The 22,730-nt window shown below is 55.0% G+C and overlaps 2 protein-coding genes across 4 annotated transcripts in view; one reads left to right on the plus strand and one right to left on the minus strand.

Moving 5' to 3' along the window:
* The first annotated feature begins 119 nt into the window (after nucleotides 1-119).
* Nucleotides 120-21,077, plus strand: LOC144731233 (uncharacterized protein C3orf20-like). Of its 2 annotated transcripts, XM_078612249.1 has the most exons (14): nucleotides 120-273; nucleotides 708-804; nucleotides 1,145-1,474; nucleotides 3,188-3,340; nucleotides 3,985-4,108; nucleotides 5,384-5,479; nucleotides 7,710-7,842; nucleotides 8,319-8,637; nucleotides 10,807-10,911; nucleotides 11,681-11,897; nucleotides 13,464-13,580; nucleotides 15,166-15,308; nucleotides 16,174-16,427; nucleotides 20,324-21,077. In XM_078612249.1, exons 1-13 carry the CDS (start codon nucleotides 120-122, stop codon nucleotides 16,397-16,399), a joined length of 2,214 nt encoding a protein of 737 aa, XP_078468375.1. In that variant the 3' UTR covers nucleotides 16,400-16,427; nucleotides 20,324-21,077. The 2 variants fall into 2 exon arrangements, with proteins under 2 accessions (XP_078468375.1, XP_078468376.1); XM_078612250.1 differs by lacking the exon at nucleotides 20,324-21,077 and having other exon boundaries at nucleotides 16,174-17,248.
* VEZT (vezatin, adherens junctions transmembrane protein) overlaps nucleotides 17,945-22,730 on the minus strand; it is a 40,662-nt gene continuing 35,876 nt past the window's right edge. For both annotated transcript variants that reach the window (XM_078612247.1, XM_078612248.1), the window contains exons 12-13: nucleotides 22,424-22,667; nucleotides 17,945-21,054 (exon numbers count right to left, since the gene is read on the minus strand). In XM_078612247.1, coding sequence (XP_078468373.1) covers nucleotides 20,243-21,054; nucleotides 22,424-22,667 — 1,056 coding nt within the window. In that variant the 3' untranslated portion in view covers nucleotides 17,945-20,242. The remainder of the gene's footprint in view (nucleotides 21,055-22,423; nucleotides 22,668-22,730) is intronic.

Genomic DNA, 22,730 nt, shown 5'->3' on the forward strand with positions numbered 1-22,730 from the left:
TGCGTCAGACGGTGGAGGGTCTCATGAAAGCAAAGCAGCCAGATCATTCCGGGACCTTTTAATGTTTGCACCCCCCCCCGCGCACCTCCGATTAGCGCGGTCCAACACACGCGTACGCTATGGACGTACATACCTGCGGTTTGCGCTGCCTTGTGCCGTCGCTCCCCCCCCCCCCCCCACCAGGGGCACAGAGCCGTTCATCGCCATCGCAGCCCGGGCTGCCCGCATCGGTCCTCAGCTTCTCGATGTCGTCCCTCTCGCTGGCGATCCGCGGTAACGCCTCGCACATCGCCACCACCGCCGTCGGTGGCGCCGCTACGCACGTGGCTTTGGAACTTCTTTCGCGCCGCACGTAGCCAGCCGTGCCAACCGGAGATGCCGGGAGGGGAGGGGGGGCAAAAAAATAAACGCAAAAAGGAGTTCTAAAGAAATGAGTTTGTCTATCGAGATGATGATTTGAAAGCGCCGTAGCTCCCAGCGGCTTTCCGAATATCGGAAGGGCGTTCCAGACGGCCGCAGAAGCGCACCTGAAAGCGCCGTCCGATGCAGTTGACCATCTTTGTTGTGTGGGGGGCTACCCTGAGAGTGATATACCGCTAACGAGGGTCACATTGGGTGGGCCACAGAGGGACATTTGGGTGGTTGCAGGGCCCAGGCCCGATTCAGAGGGCAGCGTGCGTCCCCGTGTGGTCTGTGTGGGAGAGCAGGGCTACTGGACGAAGGGTTCGGAGGTCGCGACGCACAGGCATGGATGGAGCACTGCTCCTGGGCCGCGCGCAGGCTGCAGGCCTCTCTCCGCGTCACGTAGGTGCCGCCAACTGACGCTCTAAAGCCGCATCCCGCACCCGAGCGTTCGGTTGCGTGCAACCTGGGTTGCACGCAACTGAATCCCTGCCAACAGTTGCATGCGAGCAGTTGCTTTACAGGAGAGGTCCAGGCCTGCTTGGCGGATTCGTAGCGACGTTTTTCGCCGCGTGCCGCACATTCGGCAACTGCGGCCCGTTGTCAAAATCGCGCAGGCGGCCGTTTCGTCTCACCATCTCGTCGTCGCGCGACCACCCCGCTCGCGCGCGGACAAAGCGATGGAGCCGCGTGATTCTCACCGCCGTTGTCCTCCTCCTCCTTCACCCCCCCTCCCCCCCAGCGACGCGGAGAGCCACGCACGCGCCAGAGCCGGCGCGTCGCACCCCCTGATCCTGCGCCGCTACGGGGAAGGTGGCGGCGGCGTCGCCGGCGCCGACTCGGCCAAACCGGCCCACCTCCTCGCCGCCCCCCCACTCCCGGCGGCGGCGGCGGGGCCGGCGGGCTGCCGGCCGGCGAGGAGGGCGAGGCCGGCGAGCGGACGCTCGGCGCTGTGTGCCGCCGTGGCGCGAGCCGAGGGGCTGCTTCTCACGGGGGGGGGAGCGGCGGCAGGGGAGGCGGTCGGCGCACAGACGCTGCACTGCCAACTACCGGACGGAAGCGTCGTCGTCTAGTATCCTCCTCGTTGTGGTGGTGGTGGTGAAGTGGTGGCTATGGTGCGGTGATGATTATGATGGTGGTGGTGATTATGGTGGTGGTGGTGAAGTGGTGGCTATGGTGCGGTGATGATTATGGTGGTGGTGGTGGTGATTATGGTGGTGGTGGTGAAGCGGTGGCTATGGTGCGGTGATGATTATGGTGGTGGTGGTGATTATGGTGGTGGTGGTGGTGGTGATTATGGTGGTGGTGGTGAAGTGGTGGCTATGGTGCGGTGATGATTATGATGGTGGTGGTGATTATGGTGGTGGTGGTGAAGCGGTGGCTATGGTGCGGTGATGATTATGGTGGTGGTGGTGATTATGGTGGTGGTGGTGGTGATTATGGTGGTGGTGGTGAAGTGGTGGCTATGGTGCGGTGATGATTATGGTGGTGGTGATGATGATGTTGGGTTATGAAACTAAACTTATTTACCGGGTAAGGCCCGCTGAGTTATGCAGCTCTTTCACAGAAGCGACCTGGCCACACATGACGCCACCTCAACAGAAGTGGCTTATCACGTGGGAAATTTATAGCAGCCAATTGATGTAATCCAGAGTGTTGGCAGGAAAAATGACAGGAAGAGCAATTTGTTTTTCGAATTCTGTGAAAAAAAAAACAACAATATTTCAAGAGCCGCGATGCACCGTGTGGTGAATACGAGACGGAGGGTCCTTGATAAACGACGTCACGAAGACAGCAGCCCTGAAAGAGCCGCGTGCGCCTCCGAAACACGTGGTATTCATTCTAAATGTGGAAGGAAAAATCCACGTGATCACAGGGAGAACGTGCAAATTACACATATACAGCAGGCGTCAGGATCAGGATTGAACCCACGACCTCCTGCATACCGTAAGTGTGCCACCGCGGCGCACTTACGGTGAGATGTTAAGGGTGGTGTTGTGGTTATGGTGGGGTGGTTATGGTGGGGTGGTGGTAGCGGTGATGGTGGCGATGATGATGTGGCGGTTCCGATGGTGGGATGATAACGGTGGTGATGATGCGGTGATTACCGCAGTGGTGATGATATCTGATGGATGATGATGGTGCTGATGAAGACAGTGATCCATAGATCGTGTAAATATATAAATTTGTCGTTAAACCCGCCACCACCCGACACAGCCAATTAGTAAGGGTTGTCACGTAAACAAAACATGCTAATTCGTGACTAGCACAGCTATCGTTATCACTAAGACAGTGAAGACGATAGCGAGGTGGTTGTCATGTTGGCTGCGATGGTGAGATGATCATACGGGTGGTGATGATTTTGATGAAGAATGTATTGACAATAATAATACGACGACGATGATAACTCCGCTGATGGCTCAATGATATCTGGTGATGATTTACCAGCACGACATAATGACTATGGCGACGATCACGCGAAGACTACGATCACGCGATCACTACGATCACGCGATGACTACACTCCCGTGACTACGATCACGCGACAACGATGATCACGCGACGACTACGATCACGCGACGACTACGATCACGTGACGACTACAATCACGTGATGACTACGATCACGCGACAACGATGATCACGTGACGACTACGATCACGTGATGACTACGATCACGTGACGAGACACGAGCGACGTCGACGTCTCGTCGCCGCGAGCGACTACTTCACCACCCCGCAACCTCCTTGACGGCGGCCGCCAACGCGCCCCCCCCCCTCCACCAGCTACCCGTCGGGCCGCGTCGCCGTGGCCCAGGTCCCCGCGGGGCCCCGCGGCGCCGGGGCCCACACGGTCGCCTTCGCGGACGAGGAGCAGCGCCCCGCGCTCCTCGCCACCTTCACCCCCGACGGGCGGGGGTTCGTGTTCCACGCAGCCAGGTGACGTGGCGCGGGGGGCGGGGGGGGGGCAGGGGAGACCCCACGGGGATTATGGGGGGGGGACCCATGGGGATAGAGGGGACGTGGGGATCCGCGGGCATAGAGGGGACCCCAAGGTGATTATGGGGGGGAAATTACGGTGGGGTCCCGTGGGGGGAGATAAAGGGGACACACGGGGATAGAGGGGACATGGGGACACACGGGGATAGAGGGGACATGGGGACACGCGGGGATAGAGGGGACATGGGGACACACGGGGATAGAGGGGACATGGGGACACGCGGGGATAGAGGGGACATGGGGACACGCGGGGATAGAGGGGACATGGGGACACACGGGGATAGAGGGGACATGGGGACACGCGGGGATAGAGGGGACATGGGGACACACGGAGATAGAGGGGACACCGAGGCACAGCAAGACATTGAGACGCGGAGAGACAGGGACACCGGAACACAGGGGGACAGATGGGAACACGAAGTCGTCAGAGCCACGGACTAATCCCCGCTCTGTCGCGTCGCCCACTCTCAGAGGTCAATCTCCCCTTGTGTCGACTCTCACCCTCATCCGTGTGCCACCCTTCATCCACCCGACACCCACGTGCCACCACTCACTCTAACCCGTGTGCCGCCCCTCCCCCTCAGCCCCCAGCGCATGGCCGTGATGATGAACGTCACTGGCGTGGCGCTGTGCGACGCCAAGGGCGGCCCCGTGAGCGCGTGGCGCTGGCCGCGGTCAGGGAGGGCTGAGCGACCCCTCACCGTCCCCGTGAGTGTCCGTGGGTGGGTCGCGTCGAACAAAGCCACGGCAACCGTATGTATGTTGTATGTATGTTGTATGTTGTATGTATGTTGAACTTCGTTCGCGCCGTACGTGGCCAACCGTGCTAATCGGAAGTGCGGGGGAAGGGCAACAAAACTAAACTACAAAAATCAGATGCTTGGGTCTTTCGGTAAAGTCACGTAGATAGGTTCAAAGCAAATAACAAAAAACTACGACGTTTCGATCGCAACACAAGCGGTCGTCTTCAGGAAAAGGGGAGGGGGGGTCCTAAATAAATGAGTTTGTCAACTAGATGCATAGCTGCCAGTGGCTTCCTAACATCGGAGGAGCGTTCCAGACGGCCGCAGAAGCGCATCAGAGTGCGCGCGACGATGCGGTCACCACCACCGTCTTTGTTCGATGGCGAGCAGCCAAAATCCGCCGCTGCGAGGATGACGGCCGTTGCGAGGTTGCCGCAATGCGGTGACTACACACGTCCAACCGCCCCCGCACCGAGCGTTTCACGGCCCGAATGTTCATGAAAGCTACTCGCAAAAATGGCCTCACCGGGTAAAGACACGGAGGCAACATCGCCCCCCACCACCACCACCCCTCCCCCCTACTGGCAGAACGACACGCGCAGAGACAGCTGCCCACTGGGGGTCCCCCCCGCTTGGCTAGGCTGCGGCGGGGCGACTGAACGGTGGAGACGGGACGCGGCGCGAGGCGCTCAGAGTTGCTGCACGTTCAGTGGCGCTTGCGCTAGCGCCACTGAACGTGCAAATCCTAATCTTTATTGGGCCCTTCTAGGTACCCACAGGGTGCGCGGCCACACGGTGTAATGCCGGTGAGCATCAGATGGCACTGCGCGCGTGCCCATGTGTATGTGTGTGCGTATGTGTGTATGTAGGTGCGTATGTGTGTATGTAGGTGCTTATGTGTGTATGTGTGTGCTTATGTGTGGGGGGCGGTGGCACAGCAGTTAGCGCTATGCTGCACTACGAACCCGGTGACCCGAGTTCGATTCCTGCTCACGGCCAACACCGGTGACGATTATCTGAATCGGTCCTGGGCCTCCCCTAGGTCGACTCAGCCTCAAATGAGTACCTGCTGCGCTGTGTAAACATCGTCACTAGGGAGACAAAGGCGGCCGGGCGTAGTGCTGGCCACCCACCCCCTCGTGTGCCGTGCCGGCCTTCATAGGTGCTCGCTAACAGCACTTTCCCCGACGGTCTGTTGAGGCTACACGGGGGATCTTTGTCTTTGTGCATCGCCGTGCAGGTTGGCGACTTCATGATGCTGCGCGTGACAGCGCGTCACGCGGTGACGCTGCTCTTCCGCTGTCAGCAGGAGTGCGTGCGCCTCTCCGTGTCGCCGGTGAGCGCGCACTCACCACGACCGTCGCCTCACCGCCACACTCACCTCCTCACCACAACAACAACAACAACCGCCATTCACCACTAAGTGGCGGTGACGTCACCACGGTGCTTGTGCCAGGCTATGTGCACGTTAAGGCCACGTGAAGTGTCGAACGCCCGCTAGCAGGAAGTCACGGGGCAGACCCAGGTGCCACGGGTCGACTGACTGAGATGACTGGCCGATGCCCCCTACTGTGCCAACTTGCTGTGCTTTAGCCACCCGGTGCTCCGCTCGTTGTTGTGAGCGTCGCTCCTCTGCCCTCTGTTGTTGCTGGAGGGCGAATGCTCTCCTCTGCCCTTCGTAGCAAAGCCCTTCACGAGCCTCCTCCACAGAGGCCGATCTTGACACCGCTGGTACCAGTTATCGGCAAGTCCACTCAGCTCTACATCCTCTTGTACCACATCGCTCCATCTCTTCTCTAGCCCATGCAGTGCTCGTTTAGCCTCCTCGATCCGGCCACACAAAAGCTGTCGAGGCATTCGGTGGATGGGCATGCGGGCTACATGACCCAGCCAACGCAGCCTTACCTGCCGGAGGAGCTCACCAATGGGACTTTGTCCAGATCTTTCAAGGATTTGTGAGATTCTCACACAATCCAGCCTGGTTAAACCCAGGACGGATCGTAGGCAGGCCAGCCTAAATGTTTCTAACCGGCGAAGATGTTTTGCAAGCATAGAGAAGAGAGGGCATGACCGTGGCCAAAAAGACCCGAAGCTTCATGTGGAGCGACAGACCAGATAGCTTTCACACAGCTTTAACGTAGCTGATGAAAAGATAATGCCGCTCAACTATTCGGAGTGAGACCTCTTCTGAGCTGGTCCTGAACACACTACCCAGGTCTGGAAAATTCTCCACAACTGCCCTATCACCAATATGGAGGTGAGGGGGTGGAGTGTTTGATGGCACAACATACCCAGGCAGGTTCTTAGTTTTGGTGGGGCTGATAGTAAGGCCCCACCTCTGAGTGGCACGCTCCAGGTTCAGTAGCAGAACCTCCAACTCCTCCTCTGAGTGAGCGGCAATCACCAGGTCATCGGCATACGTAACATGATTGACCAATAGGGAGCCATCCCTGGATCGCACCTGGGCTTCGATCATCCTCCCATTGTATATAATAGTAGGTTTTACCCTTTCTGGCAATAAAATATTTGTGTTAAGATGTTAAAACATGAAACAAACCTTTTGCAAGGAATCGTGTCTGTTCACGACAAGTATATGTGGTCAATGCAGACATGATTCCTTGCAAAAGGTTTCTGCTTGGTGTTTTAACATCTTAAGACAACTGTTTTAAATACTGGCAAGGGAGGTCCCGTGATGAAGCCTCCCGTTGTATCTGTACCAGATGGAAATTCCTCCGGTACGGCCATCGAAGGCTTCACGAATCACGCGGTCGAAAAAGATGTAAAATAATGCGGGAGCCAGAGGACATCCCTGTCGCTCTCCAAGGTGAACAGGGAATGGCTCAGACTCCCAGCCATGGCACAAATACCTTGTCGGTGCTGCCGGACGGTAAAGCTGCGGTGTCTGTGAGCAATGCCATGGAGGGGAGCGAATTCCAAAATCGGATCTTCCCCTCAAGGCACTTGTTGCCACCACAACGGCCAAACGGGGACTCTGGACGGATGTGAGGGGCTGGTAACCCCTCTCCCTTCAATTAATTACCACAAACCCACGTAAAACCTCACCACTACACACACCGCCTCACCACCTCACTCAGTGCCTCACCACCACACTCACTGCCTGACCACTACACACACCGCTTCACCACTACACTCAGTGCCTCACCACCACACTCACCACCACACTCACCACCACACTCACCGCCTCACCACCACACTCACCACCACACTCACCGCCTCACCACCACACTCACCACCACACTCACCACCACACTCACCACCACACTCACCGCCTCACCACCACACTCACCACCACACTCACTGCCTGGCCACTACGCACACTGCCTCACCACTACACTCAGTGCCTCACCACTACACTCAGCACCTCACCACTACACACACCGCCTCACCACCACACTCACCACCACACTCACCACCACACTCACCGCCTCACCACCACACTCACCACCACACTCACCGCCTCACCACCTCACTCAGCGCCTCACCACCCCACGGTGATGGCGATGATGCAGTGTGTGTGAATTCCTCTTCCCCCCCCCCCCCCCCAGTTTTCCATGGCCGCCCTCGACTCCCCCCGTGCCGAACTTCACATATCGAGGGGTCAGCCTGAGGTCAAGAGGTTCCGCCAGCGAATCCGCAGCATTTTGGCGGCGTGGATGGAGCATTACCGCCACGCCGTCGGTACCGCGCACGCACAACAGAGACAAAGATCCCCCGTGTAGCCTTAACATACTCTTAGGGCAAGTGCTGTTAGCGAGTGGCAGCACCTGTAAAGGCCGGCACGGTACACGAGGGGGGGTCGCGTGGCCGGCACCGCGCCCGGACGCCTTTGTCTCCCCGAGTGGCGATGTTTACACACCGCACCGGGTAATAATTTGAGGCTGAGTCAACCTACCAACAATGCCAACGCCCGCCATTCGCCACTAAGTGACGGTGACGTCACCACGGCGCCCGTGCCAGGCCAGGTGCACTTTGACCGACCACCACACGACCGCACGCATGCTCCACTGCCACAGTCTGCAGCACGGGGAACGGAACGCTTTCACTAAAAGGGAATCGCTTCCGAAGAAATAAAAAAAAACGCGCGCACATGTGGGTGGACGGCGTCGCGCAATCCGTGATGTTTCCTTTCCGCTGTTTTTGTCTCCGCCTCCCAGGGGTGAGTGCCGGACTTACCGCACGTCCCCGCGAGTCCACACACCGCCTACAGGTGCCAGCACCGCAACCGCCGCCGCCACCACCACCGGCACAGCCGGCACCGTCGCTACCGGCGCCTGCCCGTGCCGGCCCGGCTCCTCGCGGCGCTGCGACCGCAAATCGTGGCGGAGAGGAAGAGAGAGGAGGAGCTGAGGTGGCGGTGGCGGTGGCGGCGTCAGCGGCGTCGGCGTTGTCACGGGAGGACCGCGGTCGCCAGGGTCGCGACGACGCCACGGAGCTGTTCCTCCTCTCGCGACGGTCGCGCGCGTCGCCCGCCCGGTCAGAACGCCTCTCGGAGTCCGAGTCGGAGAGCCTCCACTTTGTTTTTGATTGACCAGGCGGGAACTGTGGAGAGACGGGGAGAGAGAGAGAGAGAGAGGGGGGGTTTAACATCGCCGAGAGCGGACTTGGCGCACACAAATGTGGAGAGATCAGGAGAGAGAGGGGTTTGACATCGACAAGAGCGAACTCGGCGCACACAAATGACAAAGGCAAAAGATCACGGAAGCGGAGCGGGCGGCGACGAAGCAAACGGAGATCGGCGCAAAAAAACAAACGGCTTTACAGAAGCACCTGAAACCCGTGACGCGCACACACACACACACACATAAACCGATAAAACAATTATAATGATGTTCCCGTTACAAAAGTTGGCTCGGTCCGGTCTTTGGGTCCCTTCTCTTTCCACCAGCGTGGTGCAGTATGGTCAAACGCCCCCCCCGCGGCGGAAAGGTGGGGGGCTTGAGGCCTTCACCCGGTAGTGGATTGGCAAAGGGATGTGTTTATTGTCGCACGCGATGGGCTCAAATGTCCGCCGCGCTGGAGGCCACTACATTCACCAACCACGGTGTTAATAAAATATCCATCTCTTAAATTTCGACTTAGAGCTTCCGTGACTGCAGGAATTCATATTCTTGGTTCTTTCGGTAAAGTCACGTAGAAGGGAAGTAATAAAATAATAAAAATAAAACATAACAAAATAATTCTCACGACGTTTCGGCCACAACGCAAGCAGCCGTCTTCAGGTGGAAAACAGGTCTGTCGAGAAGGCACCTGAAGACGGCTGCTTGCGTTGTGGCTGACACGTCGTGAGAATTATTTAGTTATGTTTTATTTTTATTATTTTATTAATTCCCTTCTACGTGACTTTACCAAAAGAACCAAGAAGATGTATCCATCTCTTATTTTATAAATATATAATACATAAATTATTTTAATAGAATCGCCACCTTCCATCGTGACAAGCCGTTGGTTTGTAAAGGGTGCAGGGGGAGGGTTGGCTGGATTGTTATACCCCTACGAATTATCCTCAGAAATATACAGCATCGCATTTGATACGTAGCAATCGCCAGATTTACGCCGGAGACGCGCTTGCCGAAAAGTGCGAACGACGAGTATCGGAACGACGTCAGTCGAAGCGATGGACACGGTAGTCGTAGTGGTGGTGGGCGGTGGTGGTGGCGAAGGCCGAGAGGTGACGGATCACGAGCGACAGGACGGACGACGATGACGCCAGCTGACGTGACAGTGTGGGGGTTGAGGCGACGCAAAGTCGGGTGGCGGGGGGGACGTACATCGGGGTACGACTAAACTGTGTTTTTATCTTGACTTAGAGCTTCCGTGACTGCAGGAATTCATATTCTTGGTTCTTTCGGTAAAGTCACGTAGTGAGGTTCAAAGCTATGTACGTGACTTTAGCGAAAGACCCAGAATATGAGTTTTGATTTTCATGGGACCTCCCTTGCCAGCATCAAAATATACGAATAGGTTTTACCCTTTCTGGCAATAAAACATATACTTGTGCATTAACCACAAGTATGTGTGCTTAATGCAGACTTGATTCCTTGCAAAAGATTTCTGTTTGGTGTTGTAACATCTGAACACAGAAAGGATAAAACCTGGCATCATCTGGTCCAACACCATGTGAGACTAGGCTCTAAAGAAAGCCGTCTCGGGTGTGGACCAATCAATTTCAAGGACAGTGCATACATGATCAGAGTTGTGTTTTTTGTTTGTATTCCGACTGCAGGTATTGTGGTCAATGCAAACATGACTCCTTGTAAAAAAGGTGTCAGTTTTGTTGCCAGATAAAAGGGTAAAAAAACAATTATCTTATTAGGATAAAACCTATTCTTATATTTTTTATTTTACCAGGTAAGGCCCCAATGAGCTACGTAACTCTTATTCAGAAGCAACCTGGCCATCACAAATAATAGCTCAACATGTGGAAATTTACAGCAGCCGAATGCTTTAAACGCGTGATGTTGATTCTAAACGTGGAGTGAAAAACCGGAGGACCCGGAGAAAAATCCACGGGGAAAGAGGGCACGCAAACTCCAAATATACAGCAGCTAGGCGTCGTCAGGGTCGGGATCAAATCCACAATCTCCTGCGTGCTGGACGAGGTCTTGAACATCTTGCCACTGCGACGCCCCTGTATTTACCCAGGACGCTGCCGGGTATTGAGAGTGGCCACGTGGAGCTGGCATGCCCCGTGTCTCTGCGCGCGGCGCTGGGAGGCCGTGCACCAGCGAGGCCGTCCGCGGGACAAAGGTGACTGCCGATAACGCTGCTGGCTCCCGTCGGACGGCGACTTCCCCCGGACTTTGAGCAGTCCCCCTCCTTCACCTCCTTCACGTTCCTCTTTCAAAGCCTGACCACCTCTTCTCTGTCGCCCATTCCCTTTCCTCCCCTCGCCCCTCCGCTCCTTCCCGTCCCTCCCCTATAGCCCTTCCGTGACTCCCACGTGCCCTCTGTTACGGTAGGTAGCCAACCGCGCTAATCGGAGGTGCAGGGGAACAACAACAAACTAAACACAAAAATCACTCAATATATATAAAGCGCCTTGAACCGAGCTGCTCCCTGTAAATATAGAATAAAACAAGACGTTGACGAAGCTCTGTGTGAAGCGAGAAGTGGCCGTTGACTGAATGACTCACCGATTGAGCCGAGGGATCAAACGGCAGCATTGACCGGGTGGCCACCCATCTGACGACACGCGGCAGACCGACTAACCAGGTGACTCAACCACCTGACCAGTAGACCACTCGGACTATTCATCGACTGCCCTGCATCTCAACTGATCAACAGACCAACTATCCACGTGGCGTTCTCCTCAATCAACCGGTTGACCCACTGACCAAACGCCTGACTAACCATTTATTTGACCAACAAACCGATTGACCAGCTGAGCAAATGTCCTACTGCCCAGCCAACTAGCTGACCAGCCGACTGACCTTTGACCCAATAGCCCGACTCTGACCCAGCCACCCGACCCTTGACCTTTACCGGCGCGCATCCCCGGCGCCCGTGCGTGCGGCAGGTGCCGGTGCAGCGCGCGCCGCGTGCCGAGCGTCACCGACGTGGAGGTAGACGCCCTGCTCCGGGCCGCCCCCTGCGGAGGCCCCCGGCAGCAGCTCCAGGTGGTTGTGGTCGTCGTCGTCGACTCGGCCACCGGACGGCCGCACCACCCCTGCCTCCGGATGGTGGAGTCCCTGTACGAGGAGAAGAACCGCAACCGGACTGCGCCATGCATCCAGGTTTGTTGGGAAGAGGGGGGATGTTGGGTGGCGGCCGTGGCGATTCGTGGGAGCTGGAAAGAGTCCGGAGCGCCGTCATGGGAATTGTTTTGGCCGCGCTCCATTGATCTCGCCGTACTTTGTCCTCGTTGTACGAAACAGTCCTGTAACACCTGTTCTTCAGATCGTAGCGATGTGGCACACAACAATTACAGGATCGTTACGGATAGACGCACCTTGTACTCCAGTGGTAGTGCCTTACGCCGATGAGCCAGACTCCAAGGCAGCCTAGCAGCGTTCCGGCAATTATTCGAGCGAGAAACCGAACCCTGGTTTCCCGCACCCTCCGATTAGCACGGATGGCTACATACGGCGCGAAAGAAGTTCAATGTGCACACGTACATAGACTCACGCAGTCACTCGCCCACTCACATAGTCACTCATCCACACACTCACCCACCCTCCGATCGGCACGGTTGGCTACGCACGGCGCGAAAGAAGTTCAACGTACAGCACAAGCAGTACGTGGATGTGGAGGCGGCTGTGTGGCTCGGAGATCGGAGCACTGAGCCGGCACCATGGAGAGCCTGGAGCTCGAATCCGGTTTCAGCAGCCCGTGGCTACTGCCACTGTGTGTGTGTACTGTGTGTGTACTGTGTGTGTACTGCCTGTGTGTACTGTGTGTGTGTATTGTATGTACTGCGTGTGTACTGTGTGTATGTACTGTGTGTGTGTACTGCGTGTGTACTGTGTGTGTGTACTGCCTGTGTACTGTGTGTATGTACTGTGTGCATGTACTGCGTGTGTACTGTGTGTATGTACTGCGTGTGTACTGCGTGTGTACTGCGTGTACGTACTGCGTGTGTACTGTGTGTGTACTGTGTGTATGTACTGCGTGTGTGCTGTGTGTATGTAGTGCATGTGTACTGTGTGTGTACTGTGTGTATGTACTGCGTGTGTACTGCGTGTATGTACTGCGTGTGTACTGTGTATGTACTGCGTGTGTACTGCGTGTATGTACTACGTGTGTACTGTCTGTATGTACTGCGTGTGTGTACTGCGTGTGTGCTGTGTGTGTACGTGTGCACTGCGTGTGTGTACTGCGTATGTACCGTGTGCATGTACTGCGTGTGTACTGTGTGTATGTACTGTGTGTATGTACTGTGTGTGTACTGCGTGTGTACTACGTGTGGACTGTGTATGTACTGCGTGTGTACTACGTGTGTACTGTGTGCTTGTACTGTGTGGATGTACTGCGTGTGTACTGTGTATGTACTGCGTGTACTGTGTGTGTACTGCGTGTGTGTACTGTGTGTGTACTGTGTGTACTGTGTGTGCACTGTGAGTGCACTGTGTGTGTGTACTGCGTGTGTGTGCTGCGTGTGTGTACTGCGTGTGTGCACTGTGTGTTTACTGCGTGTGTGCTGCGTGTGTACTGCGTGTGTGTACTGCGTGTGTGTACTGCGTGTGTGTGCTGCGTGTACTGTGTGTGCACTGTGTGTACTGTGTTTACTGCGTGTGTACTGCGTGTGTGTGCTGCGTGTACTGTGTGTGCTGCGTGTATGCGCACTGCGTGTGTCCCGGCAGGGCCGTGGGGACTCGTTCCGGCTGCTGCACTACGACCTGTCGCTCGCCGCGCCGCTCCCGGGGCCCGCGGCTCCGCTGCTGGCGCGACGGCACGCGGTGCGGCCCGGCATGTTCCTGGTACACAGACAAAGATCCCCCACCCCCCCCGTAGACCCAATGCGTGTGGTCACAACCACGCCCGGCCGCCTTTGTCTCCCCACGGACCGCACCGGCGCTGATAATCGTCGCAGGTGTGGGGAGCCACGGGCGGGAATCGAACTCGGGCACACTCTGTGCGTGCGCACACAGACACACGCATGCACCACAATCACAACAGCGCTATTTTGCAAAACAGGCGAAGCAATGAGCGACTGTGCATCGTACGGCATAGAGCCGCTGCTGTGCGCGTTGAAAGCCGATTCAAGTCAGGATTGAGATCTCCGTGTGTGCGCACGTGCACGCACACGTGTCCCACGTGACGCAGAGAGCGTCACGTGGCGGACGTGTTTAACAATCATCGGGTGCGTGCAGCGGCGTGGAACGAGTTAATTCGCGTTTGAGTGGAAAGCCGTCCACTAGCTGACCTCGTCGAAGAGCATAAACCATCACGCGAACTCGGGTCATCCTCGCAGCGGCTTTGGGCTGGCCATTAAGCAAAGACGGTCCCTGCATCGCGCGGCGCTTTCAGATGCGCGTCTGCGGCCGTCTGGAACGCTCTTCCTTCCGATATCAGGAAGCCGCTAGGAGCTATGCACTTTTAAATCTGAATCTTTCGTGACTGCAGGAATTACTCTTTGGTTCTTTCGGTAAAGCAACGTAGAAAGAAAATAAATTAAATAGAGTACGACGTTTCATAGGGCCATTCGATCTTCTTTCCCTCGGTCGCTTCGGGGTGGATTCATTGACATGCTAATTTCTCTGCTCCGGCAGCTGCCCCAGCAGACCCACCTCTCTCTCTGCCGCCCCACCCACTCTCTCTCTCTATTTAAGGCCTCGACACAGAGGCATTGGGTCTCTGTGTATCTATGTTGTGCGTCTCTCTGTGTCTGTGTTGTCTCTCTGCTTGTGTCTGTCTGTGTGTCTCCATGTCTGTGTTTTGTCTCTCTCTCAAATGTAGTTCTACCTGATGACGGTTGCTTGTGTTGCAATCGAAACGTCGTACTTTATTACTTTATTTATTTTCTCTCTACGCGACTTTACCGAAAGAACCAAAGAGTGGTTCCCGAGTTGTTTTTTTTGACCGAATTCGAAAAAAATGCCTCATTATTATTTTGGTTTACCGACCCCCTACGGTATAGCCAGTCGTCCCAGTGCCAGTCGAGAAAGCCTCTACACACCATTGGGAGTACGGATGCACGCGGGGGACTTATTTCGCACTGCATACGAAGCCAAACATATTCTTAGGTTTTTTCGGTAAAGTCACATAGGTAAAAAATTAAAATTTACTTGATACAGCTATCGTGCTGTGACGGTTCCACCTGAAGACGGAAGCTTGTGTTGCCTCTTTTTATTTTACTTTTATTAATTTGAATTTAAATTTTTTACTTACGTGACTTTACCGAAAAAACCTAAGAATATGAATCCTTGCAGTCACGAAAGCTTCAAATCTAGTACGAAGCCAAACGTTGCCAAAAATCGGCGGCGCGAGCACCGTTAGCTACACTCGGGCCACGGCGCGCGCCACCGACTCTTCTCTCCGCGCCGTTCGGGATGACGCGAGCAGATGTACGCGGCCGGGTGCCTGCTGTTCGCCGACCTCCTGCTGGACGGTTACGGCGTGACCCGGCGCGACCTGCGGCGCCAGATCGCTCGCTCCCGCGGAGACTTCCTCTTGGGCCGCTTCCTCCCCCGCGACTTCCGATTCAGGTGCGGTGCCGACCGAGGCGAGCAGGGGGCCCGCGCCAACTCTGACATGGGGACGCCAGCGAGCGATCAAAGCCGCCCCCCCTTGGGTTTTGCCGGGCACTGGAGGGATTTTGACTCGGTGGTGTTCCTGTGAAACGTTGCGAAATTTGTAATAAATTCGAGGAATAATTTAGAGGCCGAAAGGGCTGAACGTTGGCATTCTACTGTTTATGTACCGTCACAAAGGATATCAAGACTTACTCTTATTTAAAAATAAAACCGAAAATTGCTTGACACAAGTGGCGCTAAGGGGCAGACTGTGAATTTTTCCATAGGAATGTGGAATTTCCACCACTGGCTCAGTTCCGGCAACCGAGTTCCACCAAGCGCTCGCCTGAGCACCGCGACACAAGCTGGCGATCCGTAAATAAACGTTGCCGTTGCCGAGGTGCAGACGGTGAAAAACCCGGATCAAACCGCCATGAAACTACACGACGCACACTCTCTCCAGTGCGGATGAAGCTAGTGCAGGGCATGTAGCATATGTTATAAAGGGGGCCTAAATGAAAAAAAAACACGTAAATATTAAAACACATACATTTTTGACTTGCACAGTAAAGTAATTGTATTTTTTCATTTGCTATACAGCCAAATAATGCGACAAATCGCGAACCTTAAACACCCAGTCGTTCCTAAAAGTTGAAGGCAGTATAGTACTATAGTAATAGAGCAAGTGCAGAACCACTGAACTGGAATTGATAGCTTGACAGCATTTAGCGCGGGGCCTTTGAAAGTGCGGGACCCCGTAGCTACTACACGTGTAGCTACTTGTGCTACTGGGATAATCCGGCACCGACTCTCTCTCTCCCCTCTGTGCCGCTCACAGCCCCAGGCCGGGCCCCGGCACCTCGAGTTCTCGTGTCGGTGGCATCGGTGCGAGCGGTGCGGACGATGGCTCAAGCGCCTCCGAGGCGTCCGAGCAGGGAGGGTGGCGCACGGAGCGTGGCGAGCTGGCACCGCCACGACCCTTCACCGGCGGCCTCGGCACCGCCGCACCGGTGGTGTCTGGCACCGTGAGACAGTCGGACAGACCGAGGCTGCTGGGCGTGTGACGAAGCTCGGAGACACCGACAACTGCCGGTGAGCGGGACGGTGACATCCAACCCGCGGTGTTGTTAGCGAGCCGTCGTACCAAGGGCGACGACGACGCAGGAATTCGTAAGGCTCATTACCAGAGTGTGATCTCGGCCAGCTGGTTTGTACTCGTGTACGTTGAGCTTCTATCGCAACGTACGTAGCCAACCGCGCTAATCGTAGGTGTCAGTTCGAGATGTCCCCCCGTTGTCCGAGGGTTAACACGTCGTGATTTCTCCGTGCGGTGCATGCCTGGCCTGTTGTTACACGGCGGACAAAAGCGGTTCACGAAGGAGCCTGCTGAAGGGACTTTCGGGAGCGGTTCAATAAGTTCGTTTTTCAGGGCTATTACTCCGACACAGGGTGGTGGCGAGGATGTTCGAATGAAAGTGCTAAAAATGTGGCTTTTTCAGAGTGATTCAGAGATGAGAGCGCCGAGTTAGTGACGCAGTGATTATGGGTTCAGAATGGGGCTTTGGTAGCCTGGGTTTGCAGGTTTAGTGGCTTCGTGGCCTCAGCCTGGTCACCAATGACTTGCATAGAGATCCATTCACATAGAGAGCCATCTACTCCCATCGACTAAGTTATGATTAAACTAAATTCTCAAGTCTAGTGAGTGGAAGGGCCTCCGCCCATTCACCAATGACTGCACAAACAGCGTCAACACATTAAACTCGTCTGTCATTTAAATTTGGCTAAACACCAGCTCTGAGAATTAAGCAAAATCAGTCTGACTGCCACGTGATGAACCATGAGCATCTGTAGCAGGGCAGGTGGGAAGGAAAGTAAGGCACTCTTTCGTGATGAATAAATAAGGTGACTTTGAAGGGGATTTTATTTCGATTTAAAGCCTTCATGCCTGCAGGGATTCATCTTCTTGGTTCTTTCGGTAAAGTCACGTAGAGGGGAAGTAATAAAATAATAAAAATAAAACATAATAAAATAATTCTCACGACGTTTCGGCCACAACACCTGGGGGCGGCTGCTTGCGTTGTGGCCGAAACGTCGTGAGAATTATTTTATTATGTTTTATTTTTATTATTTTATTACTTCCCTTCTACGTGACTTTAAAGGGGATCTCAGACGTAGTTCCGTGATAACTGCTTCCTTGGGCTGTTCTTTGAGAGGGGCTGAAGCAGTGCCCTATGAGAGTTCCGGACGGACACCGTCTCGTGAAGTAACGCCAACTAGCAGCAACTGGAGCGAAATCGGAGACGGATAATTTCAAACGAGACTGAGGTCCACTGGATCACACGGCACAGCCGCGTGACGTTCATCAGTGTGAAGTTGGTGGCGAAGGAGTTTCTACTTTAGGTGGATAATGCCAAATGGCGTGAGCACGGCGCACTTAGGTGCTGTGGCGTGAACCATCGCAGCCGGCCGATAAGAGGTTCCGTTGAAGAAGCTCACGGCGCGGGTCACACACGAAATGATCTCACGTGCGTTCAAATCAAGACGGTACGCGCCAGGCGAAGAGCTCGACGTTAGTTTGATAGAAATAAGAAACGCTTTGAAATCTTGACTTAAAGCTTTCGTAACTGCAGGAATTCCTATTCGTGGGTCTTTCGGTAAAGTCACGTAGATAGGTTAAAAGAAAATTTAAAAAAAACCAACAGAAAACTACGACGTTTCGACCGCAACGCAATCGGTCGTCTTCAGGAAAAAGCTTTCTGTTATTTTTGATTATTCTCTTTGAACCTATCTACGTGACTTTGCCGAAAGACCCAAGAATAAGAAACGCTTTTATTGAGATTGCGGCAAAACTGTGCGTGCGCGCGCGCGAGTTTCGTTGGCGACGCCGTTGCTGCCACGCGAGGTTCAGCGCGCAAACGACCGGGTGAGGCCCCCCACTCGCGCTCTTCAAAAACGCGAGACACCATAAAAGGTCGACGCGCTTCGCGACAGCGGGCCCGGCTCGCCCTTCGAAGAGCCTCGTCATCGTCGTAGTCGTCGTGGCAGTGAGGAATTTCCCACCAGCGGCTTTGGAGAGTTGGGTGCAGCAACACGAGCATTCAACAATACTGGCAAACGTTATTACAAGCCCACGCTAGCTTCATTGGGACACGATACAATCCACACGCAAGCTTCCGTCAATCTTCCTTCATACACTTAATCTGCTCCCCCCCCAAAGTAGGTATGTAAAACTAAACTATTTTTATTTTACCAGGTAAGGCCCCACTGAGCTACGTAGTTCGTTTTCAGAAGTGACTTGGCCATCTCAAATGATAGCTCAACGTCACGGTACTCGAATTGTAAATGTTGTAGCGGGTTTACTACACTATACACTACTATACACTACACTATACACTACACTATACACTGCACTATACACTAAACTATACACTACACTATACACTACACTATACACTACACTATACACTACTATACACTACACTATACACTACTATACACTACACTATACACTACTATACACTACACTATACACTACACTATACACTACTATACACTACACTATACACTACACTATACACTACTATACACTACACTATACACTACACTATACACTAAACTATACACTACACTATACACTACACTATACACTGCACTATACACTACACTATACACTACACTATACACTACTATACACTACACTATACACTACTATACACTACACTATACACTACACTATACACTACACTATACACTAAACTATACACTACACTGTACACTACACTATACACTACTACACTACACTATACACTACACTATACACTGCACTATACACTGCACTATACACTGCACTATACACTACACTGTACACTACACTATACACTACACTATACTATAAATGTTGTAGCAGGTTTACTCTCCAACGCACAACCGGTGTGCTGAACGAGTAACAAATTGGCACGTTTTGTTGACGTGACTAACCTTACTGACTGTGGTGGGTTTAACGACATCCATATTTACGCGATCTAACCCAAAAACCTCTATTATGGATCACGGGCATCAAAGGGACAAGTCTTTTACATAACCTGAACCTTTTAAGATTTGTTTTTTAAATTCCTAGTTTATAAGTGAAGGTGAGGTGTGTAGGTAGTCATGTTGGTGTCGAATTTTGAATTGTCCAAACCAGCGGTCACTTCAAGAGTGGGGGACCGTAGCCCCAGTGCCACGTGTCCATCTGTGGCCTTGTCTTATCTGCCTCGCCTGGTACCAGAGGTCGCAAACGGGTTTTGATTCCTTACCCGTACCTATACCCGGCCGCAACAGGGTCGCAAATGGGTACGGGTACCCGTACCCGGCCGGGTACGGGTACCCGTACCCTACCCGTACCCTACCCGAAATGAGTGACAAATGGTTACTCACCAGTGACTCACGGCCTACCCGTACCCGTACCCGGCCGCACCAGGGTCGCAAACGGGTACCCGTATCCGGCCAGGTACGGGTAGCCGGGTATCAGGTAGGGTACGGGTATCGGATACCCGATTGCGACCTCTGCCTGGTACGCAGGAGGTCGTGGGTTCGATCCCGGACCCTGACGATGCCTCTTGGTGTATATATGGAGTCCGAGTGCTCTGTCTCTCCCCGTGTGGTCGCGTGGATTTTTCTCCACATTTAGAATCAACGTCACGTGGCGTTTAGACAATGATACAAGCCGCTTCGATGTTGAGCTAACATCACGTGTGTCCAGGTGGCCTCTGAAAAAGAGCCAATAGCTTAGAGGGCTTTACCTAGAAAATAACAAAATATTTAAAGTTTAGTTTCAAAGGCAAATTCCTGGAGGTGATTTTTTTGTAAACGCTAAGACACAATCTCCACTGCACAGCAACACAACCACCTCACACTCCATGTCATCCTCACTCTTGAGATTCGCGATCATCATCGGCGGCGTCGTCGTCGTCATCATCACCGTCGTCACCAAAGGTCTGCTCCTGCAGGGACAGGAGCCCTCGCGAGAGGGTTGCCGCTTGCGTCGCCACCATCGACGTCAGGTGGACGGAGCGTGGGTCCCTGGTGGCGCCGTGCCAGCCGCTGAGCTGTGCCGCTGCCAGCCTCTCGCGCAGCGAGGCTGGCGGGGGGTCGTGGGGGGCGCCACGCCCGCCGGCGTCATCGCCGTCGCTCCCCGCGGTCTCCCCCCCTTCTCCTTCAACGTCAGCATCAGCGTCATTGTCGTAATCGCGACTAGCAGAAGTGTTTCCGTTGGCATCGTCGTCGTCGCTATCATCACCACCACCAAGAGCAGCAGCTTCTGTCTTGGCATCATCAACATCGCTGCCAGCCGCAAACTCCCTCTTAGTTTCGCTGCTGCTAGGAGTTGACTCTCTTTTAGCTTCGTCATCATCATCACAACCGCCAGTCGAATATATGTTCGCTTCGCTAGCACCAGCAGCAGATGAAGTTGCTTCATCGCCACTGGCAGCAGAGGCAGCAGCAGCGTCCCATACGCCGATAGCCCTTGCACCACCGTCGTCTTCGCAATTGCCGCCCACGTCGTCTCGGGAGGAATTTACCCCTTTTCTCCTCTCCCCGTCGCCGCCATCTCCTCCTCCGTCACCGTCATCGTCGTCGTCACGGCTGTGATCGTCGACGGCGGGGCTCCTGGCCGCCGTCTCGGTCGGGGCCTCCGCCGAGCTCGAGGGCCGCGCTTGCAGCGACGTTTCCCGCGGCGCTAGAAGGAGAAAAAATAAATACAAGTGGAAAGAAGCCGTTTGCCTTGCGTGTTTTTTGTCACGTCACATGGCTGGGTTGTCCTTGCCACCACCATCTCTCAAGGTCTTACCGCGCGACAGAGGTCGCAAACGGGTTTTGATTCCTTACCCGTACCCGGCCGCACCAGGGTCGCAAACGGGTACCCGTACCCTACTCGATACCCGGCTACCCGTACCCGGCCGGGTATCGGGTAGGGTACGGGTAGCCGATTGCGACCTCTGGGATGAAGCCATGTTGCAGGCGCGGGTGGGTTGATTCTAGGAACTTGAATTGTGAGAAGAGACAAGACGTTGGGAAATGAGTGACAAACGGTTACTCACCAGTGACTCACGGTCTACCTGTACCCGTACCCGGCCGCACCAGGGTCGCAAACGGGTACCCGTACCCGGCTGGGTACGGGTAGCCGGGTATCGGGTAGGGTACGGGTATCGGGTACCCGGTTGCGACCTCTGCCGCGCAACAATCCGTCTCGCTCCTGCGTCACTCGGCAGGGTTGAGCCTAAGCGAGCATTCGGGTGAGACACGACGACGAGGCGGGAGGGAACGGCAGCTGTTGGGAGGCTTGGGCTGCGAGGTTGCCAGGTGAAGGCAGTACAGTTAATGTGATTCCTGAACCCATCTGTGCGGGGCTTTGTTATCCCCGCATCGTGTGGTTATGTTTTTTTCTCCAGTTCCCCCTCCCACATTCCCGATCGTTCATGGAAACGGCCAAAACATCGCAACGCGGCAGCCCTCCCGCCCTGCGCGGGACTCGTGGAATCTGAATCCGCGAACCGGCTTGCTGTACTGCCATCTCCTGGCCACCCACGTGCGTCCCGGCGGGTTTGAGACTTTCACACATCTCGACGTCATCCACCAACCCTCGTCTCCATATGGGCGTGCGCCACCACCGCCGCCGCCATCACCACTGCCACCACCACCGCTGCAATCACCACCACTGCCGCTACCACCACTACCACCACCGCTGCCATCACCACCACTGCCGCTACCACCACCACCGCTGCCATCACCACCACTGCCGTTACCACCACTGCCACCACCACCGCAACGACCACCACCGCCGCCCGCTCTTCATATAACAAACTGCATACACAATATTGACCTCTCCACCCGTACATACATTGAACTTCTTTCTTACCGTACGTAGCCAGGTGCGGGGGGGGGTGTGGAAGGACAACAAACGAAACACATAAAAAGCAGTTCTCAAGAAGTAAATTTTACAAACGAGATTTAAAAGCGCCGTAGCTCCTCGTGGCTTCCTAACATCGGAAGGAAGAGAGCGCGTTCCAGACAGGTCGCAGGGCCGAGGGGGGCCAGGGTTCCGTCACCTGCCGCGGGGAATAGGGCGCTCCTCCAGACGGCGCGCTGCTCCAGCGACGTGCGCACCCCCAGAACGCTCTTCAGCTCGTCCAGCATGCGGCGCGCCTCCTCGCGCTCCCGCCGCGCCTCCTCGAGCTGACGCCGCAGGCGCTCCCGCTCCTCGGGATCCGGCGATCGCCGCTCGCCACGGGGGTCGCCGCTCCCTGGCGGCGGGGGGCCGTCCTCGGGGTCCCCCGCGAAGGACTCAAACTCCTGCGGGGGGGGCGGCGGCGGCGGCATCGTGGGTCGACGTTATTGCCGTTAGGGATGACGTCA

This window comes from Lampetra planeri, chromosome 38 (assembly GCF_965212315.1).
Source record: "Lampetra planeri chromosome 38, kcLamPlan1.2.h2, whole genome shotgun sequence".
Lineage (NCBI taxonomy): Eukaryota > Metazoa > Chordata > Hyperoartia > Petromyzontiformes > Petromyzontidae > Lampetra > Lampetra planeri.